At 33.6% G+C, this 14,327-nt stretch overlaps 1 protein-coding gene across 6 annotated transcripts in view; it reads left to right on the top strand.

The window, feature by feature from the left end:
- Wdfy3 (WD repeat and FYVE domain containing 3) overlaps positions 1–14,327 on the top strand; it is a 260,148-nt gene that overhangs the window by 159,917 nt on the left and 85,904 nt on the right. For all 6 annotated transcript variants that reach the window (XM_076865184.2, XM_076865186.2, XM_076865188.2 and 3 more), the window contains 8 exons: positions 1,045–1,145; positions 1,257–1,475; positions 2,448–2,629; positions 5,172–5,403; positions 6,712–6,872; positions 8,957–9,068; positions 10,800–10,990; positions 12,496–12,648. In XM_076865184.2, coding sequence (XP_076721299.2) covers positions 1,045–1,145; positions 1,257–1,475; positions 2,448–2,629; positions 5,172–5,403; positions 6,712–6,872; positions 8,957–9,068; positions 10,800–10,990; positions 12,496–12,648 — 1,351 coding nt within the window. The remainder of the gene's footprint in view (positions 1–1,044; positions 1,146–1,256; positions 1,476–2,447; positions 2,630–5,171; positions 5,404–6,711; positions 6,873–8,956; positions 9,069–10,799; positions 10,991–12,495; positions 12,649–14,327) is intronic.

The following is a 14,327-nucleotide window of genomic DNA, read 5'->3' as shown; positions in this document are numbered from 1 at the left end:
ATTCAAATAATTTGTGTTCTTTGAGAATACTATTTCAAGATTTCTAGTGTAATTATTTTAAATTAATTATTATGTTAAGTAAATCAATGTAATAAATGAGTCAGTAATCTAAGGCCCATTTGCCAAATCTGCTTTTGTTGGTAAGGTTTTTTTATTTCTTGTGGATGAAGTGTTATTAGAACATTGCATTTTGTATGGCTGCTTTGGCACTGTGTCTTCAGACTTTGATATTCTTGATAGCAAATGACAGAGTTGCTAACTCACAGAGCACAAAATGTTTTTCATCTGGCCATCTCCTGAAAGTTTGCACACCCCTGATATAATAAATATGAATATATAGAGATAATATGTTAATTTAAATTATGTGAAAACCTCCTAGCCTAGGTTTAAGTGCACCTGCCTCGAAGTAGATACAAATGCTAATAGATCTAACAGCTAGATTATAAAGTTTTTATCTTTAGTTGGCCCCCTATCAATGTAAATATGAGCCAGTACAAACTCTCTTATTGTTATTTGTGTATTTTTATAAATAGCTAGATCTGTGAATTCTTAGACTGCTAGTAGATAATATGTACATGTATACATTGTTTTTTGGGATTCTTACACATTTATCTAACTCTGTAGTTGGATTTTAAACATGTAGTCATGGGTCATTTTCAAACAATGGATGGTTGGAAATAGTCAAAACTAATCAGAATAGTGGTAAGAAGAGATAGTGATTGGAAATGGACACAAGGGAAGTTTTTATACAGTGATTAAATTATCCTAATGCTGTGATTGAGGTTATACATTTGTGTTTTACATATTCAAATTATATCTTAATTTTTAAGAGTTTAAACCTAACATGTTGTTAGAGATTTTAAAGCATTTTGTTTAATACTCTCACATAATTAAAACACAGGAAGGGTTTTTCTAGATATTCAGATTTATTTTTTGATCTTTTATCTCTTTTATATACTGGCAGTTTATTTCACTGTGGTACATCCATAGTGTTAAGAGAAGAAATAGTTATCTCTAATATATATGTTGTCTTTTCTTCAATAGCTGCCTGTTTCTGCCTAGTTTGGCTCCTCATAATGCCCCTACAAATACTGCTGTCACAACATGTCTTAATGATGGGGCTGTGGTCAGCGGCATTGGCTCCGGTAAATACTTCATTTTTCAGTAGTTCCTTTATATGCTTTCATTGGCCTCTTTTTAAATATAAATATGAGTCAAAACACTCCTTCATTTTTATTTTGCCACTTTTATTTCAGGTGAAAGATTCTTCCCTCCTCCATCTGGCTTAAGCTATTCTAGCTGGTTTTGTATTGAACACTTCAGTTCTCCTCCTAATAACCACCCCGTCAGACTCCTTACTATTGTTCGCCGAGCAAATTCTTCTGAGCAGCATTATGTGTGCCTTGCTATAGTTCTGTCAGCAAAAGACCGGTCTCTGATTGTTTCCACTAAAGAGGAATTACTCCAAAATTATGGTCAGTATTTGTCTTTTTCTATTTTCTCCTTTGAATCTAGAAAGTATAAAAACTTCATTTTAATATTTTTAAGGCAGAATGACCTTTTGCTGCCATTCTGTAATATAGTTAATATAGTGCTTTATATAGTGTCTCTTTGAGATCATGATTTAAGTTTTTTTGGATAAATACCCAGAAGTGGGATTGCTAGATCATCTGGTAGTTTTACTTTCAATTTGTTGAAGAACCTCCATGCTGTTTTCTATATCATGACAGAAAACCCTTTTGCTTTTCCACCAACAGTGCCCAAGACTTCCAATTTCTCATCCTCCCCACCATTGCTTATTTTTTGTTTTTTGATGATAGCCATCCTGACAGGTGTGAAGTGCTAAATTATTTCGATTTTTGTTTGTATTTTTCTGATGATTAGTGATGTTGAGCTTGTGTTTGTGTACCTGTCAGCTATTTTTTGTGTCTTAGAAGAAATTCATCTACTAGCTTCTTTATTATCAAGTTGTTTGAGTTATGTATGTATATATTAGAAATTACCCCTTATCAGATATGTAGCTTGTGTGTATTTTATGTCATTCTGTAAATTGCCTTTTCACTATGTTGATTGTTTCCTTTTCTGTACAGAAGCTGTACAGATCGATGTAGTCCCACTTGTTTATTTTTGGTTTTGGTGTCAACTAGTCTCTTTTTATTGTTTATGATAACTTTTATCATCCATTTAGCTTGTTTCTTTTTTACTTCATTAGCTATTGTAACTTTCTTTGAATGTAATTGTAAGTACTTTAGCAGATGAGAGCATGCCTAGATTCTAGGCTTTATTTCTTACTACAGCCATGGTTATTAAGTGAACAGGGAATCTTCATGTGCATCATCATTTTATTTTAGCTTAAAAATCAAAATATGCTGATCTGAATATGAATTATTATCAGAACAAGGAGGATACTGCCAAAAGTTTTATACATCTTTTCCTCATTATTTTAGTTGATGATTTTAGTGAAGAATCCTCTTTTTATGAGATTCTGCCATGCTGTGCCCGCTTTCGATGTGGAGAGCTTATACTTGAGGGTCAGTGGCATCATCTGGTTTTGGTGATGAGCAAAGGCATGCTGAAAAACAGTACTGCAGCCCTCTATATTGATGGACAGCTTGTTAACACTGTAAAGGTAAGCATATTATACTTTTAAATGCACCAGTTTGCAAGATAGCTTAAGAAGGTATGTGTATATGTGGGGGGTGTGTATGTATTTTGCAGGAGTATTTTTAATGTTTTTATTAGTACATTATAGTTACACATAATATTGGGGTTCATTTTGACATATTCATAAATACATATAATGTAGATTGTGGGAGTGTTTTTAAGATTACTATCTTAATTTTAAGTTGACTTTCAGTGCCTGTTTCAACAATATGTTAGAGTCATGTGGCTAACCAGCTCTTATAATTTTATTAAGAAGAAGAGAAAGGAGGGATTATAGGGTCCTAAAGGAGTTACTGACTTTGTCAGCCCTTGGGTCAGATTGCTAAATTCTTTTTCACACTAGAGACACAAGTTTCAGGATGTCTAAACTATGAATACATTACTTTGTCACTTCATTGTTACCATTATGATTTAATCTAGAAAACTGTATTTCTCTTTTTTAAATTTTTATTTGTTTTAATTAGTTATATAAGACAGTAGAATTCACTTATATACTTTGATATATCATACATAGATGGGATATAATTTCTCATTTTTCTGAGTATACATATTGTATAATCATATTGGTCATACAGTCACATATATACATAAAGTAATAATGTCTGTTTCATTCTACTATCTTTCTTATCCCACCTCCCTCTACCTTCCCCTCCTTTCACTTCCCTCTACCTAATCTAAGGTAACGCTATTTTTTTTTCTTTATACATGTACTTTTTTTTTGCATTACAATTCTTAATACACACATATACCACAAATTTTTGTATCTCTGTTTGTATATAAAGTTTGTTGACACCCAATTTAGAAGACTGATTTCTCTAGAGCTAGAATTGGTTTTTCTTTGCTTTTGATCACCTAGGTTTGTCTCTGATAATCATTGTAGATATATAAATAAATGACTGCATAAGCAATCCTCTAGATTGCTATACTTTCATAATTAGAAGAAAATTGAAGTAACCAATAAAGAATCAGGTGAAATTCTATGTTCCAAATTACTATGAATGTTGCCCCAGGTTGAGCATCTCCAATCCAAAAATCCAAATGCTCCAAAATTCTAGAACTTTTCGAGTACTAACATGATATATGAAAAGTTTCAAATTTTAGAGCATCTGAATTTCAGATTAAAGATGGTCAACTAGTAAAGTCTATGTAAATATTCCAAAATCTGAAAGACTAAAATCTGAAATATTTCGGATCCCATACATTTTGAATGAGTCATACTGAATCTGTAGTTACTTTCTACAGAACTCAACTATCAAGCTCTTGAAAAGGTAGTGTCCTTCTTAATTATTTCATTTGAAACAGTAACAAAGGCAAAGTTGTGTCTTGTGTGAAAACAACAGCTTCTGTGAATATATTTCCTTCCTTATGATAATAGTGTTCCATTGCAACATAATGTTTCATTATGATAAACCCCAAAACATATCCCATGGGCATCATTTTTTATTTCTTCATTTACATGACTACATTTGAACTGAGTTTGTAGATTGTCTAGTAGGTTGCTTCTAATTTTACCATCACTAAAAACAAAAATGTCCTCAGTTTCTAGAGTTGAGGGATAGGAGATTAATCACTGATATATTTACATCATCATCATTGCTGTCCCTATGAGTTGTCATAGTCTTGTATGAATATCACCTGAGACTGTTCTTTAATATATAGAATCATGGATGTGATCTAACACTGGGATGATGTTATGACAAAACAGTCAATGGAAGTGTCTCTCATTTCATTAGGTGATAAGATCTGCTTGTATAAGAAGCAACTTGATTTCCTTTTATCTTATACACTATCTAATTATAGATATATTATAAATGATTGATATTAGGCACCTTGTCAGTAAACAGAAGTGTTATTTCAAATCTGAGAATGTCAATCAGTAAGGTTTATTGTTTTACATGGAGACTAAACATAGACTTCATTTTTCTAAATTTTCTCTAATATTTTACAACTCTTCACTCCTATAAGACATTTTCATCCATAACTTTAGTTAACAGACTCACAATGAATGTTACAACTGATTTTTTAATATAACTTTTTAGATGTCAATGGACCTTTATTTTATTTAATTATATATGGTGCTGAGAACAGAATCCAGTTCTTCACACATGCTAGGCAAGCGCTGTACCACTGAGCCACAACCCCAGCCCTATGACTAATTTTAAGACTGCATTAATTTCAAAGTAGGAAGCTCTCTATTTTTTATATTAACCCTAAAATTTCAGAGAAACATCATTAGTTTGACATGCAGAACAACCAGACAATGATAGTATTTCTATGTTCAATTATTACCATTTCTAGCATTAGTTTCATTTTCTTTGAGAATTTGACAACATCTTTTCATCTGTGGTTACATATCCCAGAATCTTACCCTGTTCTTAGTTTTCTCAACCTGTATTTATACATTTGTAAAGTTGGGTGACCATGAGAAAATATACAGGCTAAACTAATTAGTTTCCTGGTAAAAATGTTTTTCTTCATCTCACACCTTTGTTTTGTCTGCTTTGTAGCTTCATTATGTTCACAGTACTCCTGGGGGTTCAGGCTCTGTGAATCCCCCCGTGGTGAGCACAGTTTATGCCTACATTGGCACTCCACCTGCACAACGCCAGATTGCTTCATTGGTTTGGCGCCTGGGACCCACCCATTTTCTAGAAGAAGTTTTACCTCCTTCAAATATTACTACCATTTATGAACTTGGACCAAATTATGTTGGAAGCTTTCAGGCTGTGTGCATGCCATGTGAGTAACTTACTCTTAGTTCTCAAAGTTGAACAAGGCTCAACCCATGCAGCATAGATGTGTATGTATATATAAAAATGTGCATATATTTATCTGAGAAAAGGACCTTCTCTCCTAATTTCCCTTAAGATGATACTATTAACCATTTTCACTTTTTTTGCAGTGCTCTCCTCCATTGATCTTACTGCACTTTCCTGATTCTTTGTCTTTATTCTTTGTTGCTTATTTTCCAGGTTCTCTTATTGGCTCAAAGATGTAGGTATATACTCTTTAAGAGCCTAACCTTAACCCTGTTCTCTTTCTACAATTTTTCCTATTACATGAAGCAGTTTAAAGTGTTGCTACTCTTGTTAGAGTAGGTTCAGATAAACCTATATTCTTGTGACTAGCCAATTAGCATCATTTTTCCTCATCCTTTTATGCCTATAGTCCATTTTTTATTATGTTTTCTCTCGAAAGATATATAAAATAAAAAAACTAATATTAAGCTGAAATTGATTTGTAGTTGCCCTTCTAAGTGATGTCTTTCTTTGCCTTATTCTGGTTCTACCAAGGGTCTCAAAAGAGGACAAGTATATTGTAGAATAAAAAAATCGTATGACTATGTAATTTGTCCTTTTATTCATATTGTTGATTAAATAACATATAATAAGAGCTGACTCTTATTGAGCACTTGCATGTGATAAATAAGTTAATACACATGAAGGACATATTTGTTATGAGCCCCTCATATTCATCTTAGAACATTGAGTTGTAACTGTCATTGTCATCCCCATTTTGCAGATGAGGAAACTAAGGCACATTTACGCAGGTCACCCAGCTTTTAAGTTGTAAAACAAGATTGAAACTCACAGCATTTAGTTCCAAAATGTATGCTCTTCACTTCTGTGCTGTGTTGTCCAGATGAATCTGGAGAGGCATAGCTGATCTTCTTGCTGAAGAGACCAAGTACTGCTAAGCTCACAGCTATTCCACTTGTTTTCCTTCCCTTTATTCTTAGGGATATTTTACAATTTGTTAGATAAAATTAATTTTTTTTCTTCACATTATGCTATATGTTGAGCATATTTTAAAACTTGAAATGTAAAGTCCTATGACTAAATAGTTGTTCCTAATTTTTAATGAGAGAAATAAATGAAAAGCTGAAAATTAAGTAAAATAGTTTTTAAGTTCAGGTTCCTTATTTCAACTTGAAAAGATTTTCAGCTTCACCCACTGATAAAATTATAGTAATAATAAAAGAATAAAAACTTTGTATTAGGATAGGGAAAACAACTGATTATTCTGAAAAGAATTATTCTTTTGTAGGTAAAGATGCAAAATCTGAAGGTGTTATCCCTTCTCCTGTGTCATTAGTTCCAGAAGAAAAGGTGTCCTTTGGTCTCTATGCACTATCTGTGTCCTCCTTGACGGTAGCGAGAATCCGGAAAGTGTATAACAAGTTGGATAGCAAAGCCATTGCTAAACAGGTAAGCAGAAGAACTTCCCAGTAACTATGGCTGATTCTCACTGGAAAGCTATGCCAGAGCCTCATTTGGAGTGGTTTCTAAAAAGAGAGCTTGACACAGCACTGTTTTTATTTTATTTCATTTATTTTTAATTGAAAATTTATTTATTTAGCATCTAAATATATTCATTATATTTAGGCCCTCAAATACATTCATATCCTAATCCTGTGAATATATTATGTTGCTTTACGTGGAAAAGAGGGATTTAGGTTGCAGATCGAAGATTGAAATAGGTAATTGAGTGATCTTAGGGTAAGAAAATTATCTTAAACGTTCACATGGTCCCAATTGACTCACAAGGATCCCCAAAGATGTAACTAAGAAAAATAAGCCAGAGTGGCACTATATCATGAGAGGATTCAAGCTTCCATTCCTTTAAAGATGAAGATGGAGCAGTTAGCCAAAGAATGCTACAGTAGCCTATAAAAGCTGAAAAAGATAGGAAATAAATTCTCTTACAAAGCCACTAAAAGGAACCAATACCTTGGTTTTCGCCCACTGAAATTCATTTTTTATCTGGGCATGGTGGCTGCATGCTTGTGATCCCAGGGGCTCAGGATGCTGAGGCAGGAGGATCTCAAGTTCAAAGCCAGCCTCAGCAAAAGCAAGGCAATAAGCAACTCAGTGAGATCCTGTCTCTAAAATACAAAATAGGGCTGGGGATGTGGCTCAGTGGCCAAGTTTCCCTGAATGCAATCCCGATTAACACTTCACCTCAAAAAATTCATTTTCTACTTTTGACCTTCAGAAATATAAGATAATAAATTTGTTTAAGTTACTAAGTTGCTGATCATTTGATACAACAACAATACAATGACAAGATGGTCTTCATCCTTAGATATAATAGTCTTTCCTTTATATCATATTTATGTTTTTTTTTTTTTTACTGGATATTTTAGTTATGCACGGCAGTAGAATTCACTTTGTATTAATTATACAGTCATGGGCTATATCTTATTTTAATTAGGACTCCATTCTTATGGTTGTACAGAAGGAATAGATGTACAAGATGGTTAGATATAGTATTCTTTGATAACAAGTTTTTTCTGTCTGCATTTTAAATGTTGTTCTACTGTGCCATTGCCCTCGTCTTCGAGTTTCTGACTATATACTATAAGTATGTCAACTTATTTTTCTCTGGCTGCTTTCAATTTTTTCTTTTTACCCTTGGTCTTCAGCAGTTTGAGTATGATATCCCAAGTCTTTTGAGAAACTTGATTGGAATTCAGTGAACATCTTGAATTGATACCCAATTATTCTTGCAAATAACTCTTTCTGCTTCATCGTCTTCTTTATTTGTGGGCTCTAATTAGCATATTTCAGTCCTTTTCACATTGACTCCCTGTGTGCTGTTTGTATTTGGTTTATCTGGCTCCTGATTTAAGCGAAACACATGTAGATATTTAGCTTAATTTGATAATGTTAGAATTTCTTTATATGAAATTAAACATGATTTGTATTCTTGTATTTATATTGGCAATGAAGAAGCCCAGCAATTGCTATTCTTAAAATTATCACTCAACATCTTTTTAATCCACCACCTACTGTGTGCCCGGCACTTTTATTCAAGAAACAGCAGTAAATAAAAAGTAAATTTCTTGCTTTTATATTTCTTACATTATATTGTATGTGTGTGTACATGCATGCCTACCTACAGAAATTTGACATGTCCTTTTCTTGTGTAAATATTTTATTTTCAAACTCTGATAATTGTCATGAATTAAGTATACTTGTTCTAGATGTTAATATGTTCATTGACTGGGGTGCTGTGAGGCACTGAGTGATGTATAAACCATGCCATAGACTTCACTCAGAAGGACCCCTGAAATTGGGTCCCAGGATTCCTGGTCATTAGTAAATTGTATTTAACTTACTTTTTGAGAGTTTCTACTTTGGAAGTGTTTGCCCATTAAAAAAAAATTTAAAAATATTCTTATAGAAAGAGAGAAAATATATATTAACGATCTTACAGTTTGTTTCTTTTCCAATCAAAAGAGTCAGGCTGTTCTTCTATAATTACATTATTTTTTTTTCCTATTCTTCAGTTAGGCATTTCCTCCCACGAGAATGCCACCCCTGTGAAGTTGATACACAATTCAGCAGGACACCTTAATGGACCTGCACGGACAATTGGGGCTACTCTGATTGGATATTTGGGTGAGTTAAACTGCCTTTGTTTGTTAAGACTTTTTATTTGCCTTGAGTTTAAATTAACTTTCCTCACTTGAAAGGTAATATTTAAATGCATCATTTTTAATTCTTGACCTGTAGCAGTCTTGAAGTACTTAGAGATTAATGTAACAACTCACATTCCAGTCAACTTTAAAAACAGGTCCACCTTTTATAAAATATCATTAACTTTTCCCTCTTTTCAGCACTGATGAACACTGACTATATGCTACTATGATGTTTTTCAGTAAATTTCAAACTGTTCTAAACTATTAGGGGTATAGGTATAGCTCAGCAGTAGAGTGCTTGCAGAGCATGATGTGGCCCTGGGTTCTATCCCCGGCCCTGCAACAACAAAATATTTAGAACTATTACTTATTCTTTCATGGTTTGGTTTAGCAGTGATTTTGTTCATGAATTCTTTTGTTAATTTAGTACTGAGTTTAAAATAAGAACTTCTGTGAAATCTAACTGTAATAAAACTTAGAGCTGATATGTCATTCTATAGAGTCCTATGTATGCAATTTACTTAAAAAAATTGTTTTGGCTGGATAGGATCTTGAGATAATATCCCACCAGCCCATCCAAAATTCAGAACCAGTTATCATTCCTTTTAATATATACTTCAGCAAGTAATATTGGTTCCTTTGTAGATTAACAAATGTTGCTATAATACTGATCCAAATCCTACCAGCAAGGATGTTTATCAGTTCTTGGCAATATTTTATTTTTATTTTTTGTGGTACTGGGAATTGAATCCAGGGTACTCTTTTACTGAACTCTATCCCCAACCCTTTTTAATTTTTTTATTTTAGACACAGTATTCTTAAGTTGCTGAGGCTGGCCTTGAACTTGTGATCATCCTGCCTCAGCTGCCCAAGTTACTGGGAGTAGAGGTGCTTACCACCAGTCAGTCCTTGACAATTTTTAACTCCCAGTTATGTACACAAATTTTAACTTTGTTGTTCTTTTTTCATAATGTTGCACTGTTAAAACAGTTTCCTTTGCACTATAGTATATGGTAGTTTTCCTTGAGCACTGCTCTTTGTCCATTTCAGAAATGTAGCAGTGGTGTGATATAGTGGAATGCAGTGAATAAGGACTTAGGTTGTAACTATGTGACATTAGCCCAGAGGTTTTAAGCTCTATACCATTAGTATTCTCACCTATGAAATAATAATACTGGCCCTGATTACCATAGAAGGTAGATTTCAAAGTCAGGTTCTCTCCTGGACTCACTGATGTTGTGACTCAGATTACTGATCAAGGAGAAGCCTTTAATAACGGTGAGTAATGTGCTTTACTTGGCTTGGCTTATCTGTAGGAAGTACTTCATTCCTGCCAGAGTGTCTTCTGTGACTCCTTCCCCAGTTCACAGAATTCCCCTAAGTATATTACCCAAAGAATCTAATAAGGCACTCTCACCTCAGTCTGTATGCTGCCCAATGCCACACAGTGGCTATATTGGTGCTTGCTCTGAAACCCAGTTCTTCTCTACTTTCTCCTTTACACCTGACCCTTCTCTGACAGTATGTATAATAACATTATTGTCTTCTCCCAAACTCTACCTTTAATTGTTTCATTTTGTTAGAATATTAGGACAGAAAAACTTTTTTAAAATAAAAGTTACAGTTACAAGCAAACTACTTAAGATGATTTATTCAGTTCTTGTTTGTGTGGTGAATTTATTTTAATTATTTTTCACTATCTTTTAATCAGGAGTAAGAACATTTGTTCCTAAGCCTGTTGCCACTACTTTGCAGTACATTGGTGGAGCTGCAGCCATCCTGGGCCTAGTGGCCATGGCCTCTGATGTGGAAGGGTTATATGCAGCAGTCAAGGCCCTGGTTTGTGTGGTCAAGAGTAACCCACTGGCCAGCAAAGAAATGGAAAGAATCAAGGGCTACCAGGTTTGTAACCTTTGCCTTCACTTCACATCAAAGGATATTCTATTGTTCATGGTTTGTGTTTTTTTTTTTTTTCAAGATCTAGAGGAATACACTTGTCCAAGTGAACTTAAAAAGTCTGTCGTTTTTATTAAAAGTAGTACATGCCAAATGAGAACAAGTTTTCTTTGTTTCAGTTTATCCTTTTATCCATTCTTATCTAGTCTTATACACTATACCTTTGAAGTAAGCATTGTTTCCACATAGCTTTGATACATTTGAATATAGTTTTCATTACTGTTCATGGGGGTTAGTCCAGGACCCCCCAACAGATTTCAAAATCTGTAAATGCTCAGGTCTCATAAAATGCCACAGTTTTTGTGCATAATCTGTGCACATCCTCCCGTAAGCACTAAATCATTTCCAGATTACTTATAATACCTAAAACTATGTAGATTAAATTCTACATAAATAGTGTTGTTACACTGTTTTTTTTTTAGGGAATTATGATAATAAAAATATCTGGTTTTTTTCTATATTTTTGATCCAAGTTTTGGTTAAATGTATAGTTGTAGAATCCATGGATATAGAGACCCAACTGTATTTTTAGATCAACAGTTTGCTTATTTGGATGTTGTTTTTCTTTGTGGAAATGGAAATGACATTAAATCGGGTCATATTACCCCCTATGAGAGAGAGATTGCCAGATCAATGATCAATCCATACTATTCCCTTTTTTCTTGTGGTTCTTTCCACCTCATACCCTGTCCTTCTCTAATTCCCTTACTTGTTCAGGAGCCAGTGCAGAGTTAAGTGTGCCATGCTATTCCTGAAAACCCACATGAAATTTAAATACACAGCATTCATCCATACACATCTAGTAACATAATTCAGCAAAATAAAATTACTTGGGAGAAGTAATTTGAAACAAGTATTTGGAGCAAGATTAAATCCCTCTATTATAGATGAAACACATATGTGTCCTACAACTTTAGCAATTAGTTCATTGGTAGTGAGTATGCTACTTACTATGTTGTATAAATTTAATTTAATTATACTTTATTTTTGTAAATGTTTTTGTTTTATAACACTTTCAGAACATTTATTGTAGTATTTTTCACCATGAAAAAATAAGAATAATATAAATGTACCAAATGTATGAAAATGACTGAGTGTATTATTATTGTCCCATAGAATAGTATTCAGTCTTTTACATTGTAATTATGAAGACTATGTTGCAAAAGAAAAAGTCCTTTTGTATAGAGAAAAAGAGTACAAATGCCTGTGATAGGAACAACTATTCAAATATTTATATGGGAATATATTTTAGTAGAGTGTTAGGATTATTTTGTTTTTCAGATTTTCTCTAATTGTATTGTTGTATTTGACATAATAAAAATTTAGAAATCAGCTCAGAGGCCTCATTACTCTACATGTATTTTCATATGTGTCGTGTATGTGTGTGAGTGTGAGTGATATATACATACATGGTGATTTATCAAAAGGCATTTGTTGTTACTTTCTTACAGTTGCTGGCAATGCTGCTTAAAAAGAAACGTTCACTTCTTAACAGCCACATCCTCCATCTAACTTTCTCCTTGGTGGGAACTGTTGATAGTGGACATGAGACCTCCATTATTCCCAATTCAACTGCTTTCCAGGACCTGCTTTGTGATTTTGAAGTATGTATATAAACATTGGATGGTAGCATGTAGTCAATGAATCCAATTTTAAATTTTGTATAATAAACACTTTTATCCCTAAGATGTGTTTAAAGTTTTATAATTTTATGGTTATTGTACTAACATTGTTTAGTAAAATATAAAGAGCAGAATTTCTTTCTCTTCAGATATATTCCACTCTACAAACATAGAAATGAAATGGTGCAGTACATTTACCTAAGCTAGTTAATACACTGCTGCACTGGTGATTTGGAGGCAAATGTTTTCTTCAAATAATTATGATAGAAACTTTTCTACAGTAAATAGAAATCTGGACTTATAATTTTGGTTAATACAAACTATATGGTAAAAATATCATTCGTTTTGCCAAAATAACAAGATTTCCACTTTTGCTGTCTTATCACCCATGAAGCTTGCCCTCTGTCCTCTGAAGGTCCCACTTAATCATTTTTATCCTTAATCACGTTTATCCTTTTAGCTCACTTCTTTTTTCATCCCACTCTTCATATTAATCAATGTACAAGAAATGTATACATTACATCCCTGGAAAACTTAAGGATCTCTAGGCTTTATGAGAGCAGAGATTATGTCTGTCTTCCTTGACTTGTTTCTTTGCTACCAGAATGGTGATAGCATCTAATGTTCACAGACATGGTACTAGGCCCTAACTCTTCCTTATAATTATTATATGCTGTTCCCTCGATTATGGAATCCTAGAAAACGGGCTGCATGCCCTACCTGTTTTACTGAGACTAGATTGTCTTACCTATGAGGATAATAATCTATGGCCCGTACTCACTTCTCAGCCTCTATAGCTCTCAATAGCATTTGATGTGGTTCCTTATCCTCTTCTTGTATCTCTTACATCTCTTGCCAGCTTTCAGGCAACACTGTCCTAGTTCTTTTGTCCCTCATTAATTTTAGTAAAATTTTCTGACTATAAAATTTTCATGATTTATGGAAAGATGTTCATTTTTATTTCTTACTATTTTGTTGAGGTTTTATGTTGTTTGTTTTTTATCTTTAGACTCTCACCTAATCCCACAGTCTCATCTCTATGGAGTTAACTTTCTAATCTAAATCTCTAACTTTGACACCTGAATTCCAGACTTATTTCTTACTTCTTTCTCAATATTTCCATTTTAGTGTCCCAGCAGCAATACCTTAACTGAACTTAACATCCCTCCCCAAATTAGTTCTTTCTTCTAACTTTTGTTTCTATTAATAATACCATTATTCCCTAGGCTTGAAATTATAAAATCAGCTTCCTTCTTCCTCCCTGTCTATAAACAGTCTGACACAAAAATCATGTAGACTCTTCTTTCACATTTCATGGTCTTCCTCTTTTGCTTCTGCTGCTACATCCTAATCTTGGCCCCAGTCAGGTCTCCTCTTTCTCCTAGGATAGTTCACTTCTCGTGCCCGCCCCCCCCCCATTTCCTCAGGCTATCTGGTCTACCTTTGTCATCTAGTTTGTTGTTGTTTTTTTTTTTAAAGGCATATTACTTACTTAAATCCCAGTGAATTCCCTTTCTTACACAATGAAGTATATATATTTCCTAGCTTGGTATTCAGACTACTAATACCTAACCCTCTCCTTTAAGAAAGCATTTACTGAATATTTTTGAACCAAGCCCCATGTTAGTTGCTAAAGATGTAAAAATGAAATGTATAGTCCA

Source organism: Callospermophilus lateralis, chromosome 8 (assembly GCF_048772815.1).
Source record: "Callospermophilus lateralis isolate mCalLat2 chromosome 8, mCalLat2.hap1, whole genome shotgun sequence".
NCBI classification, from domain to species: domain Eukaryota; kingdom Metazoa; phylum Chordata; class Mammalia; order Rodentia; family Sciuridae; genus Callospermophilus; species Callospermophilus lateralis.
This window is presented reverse-complemented; position numbering and strand designations above follow the sequence as displayed.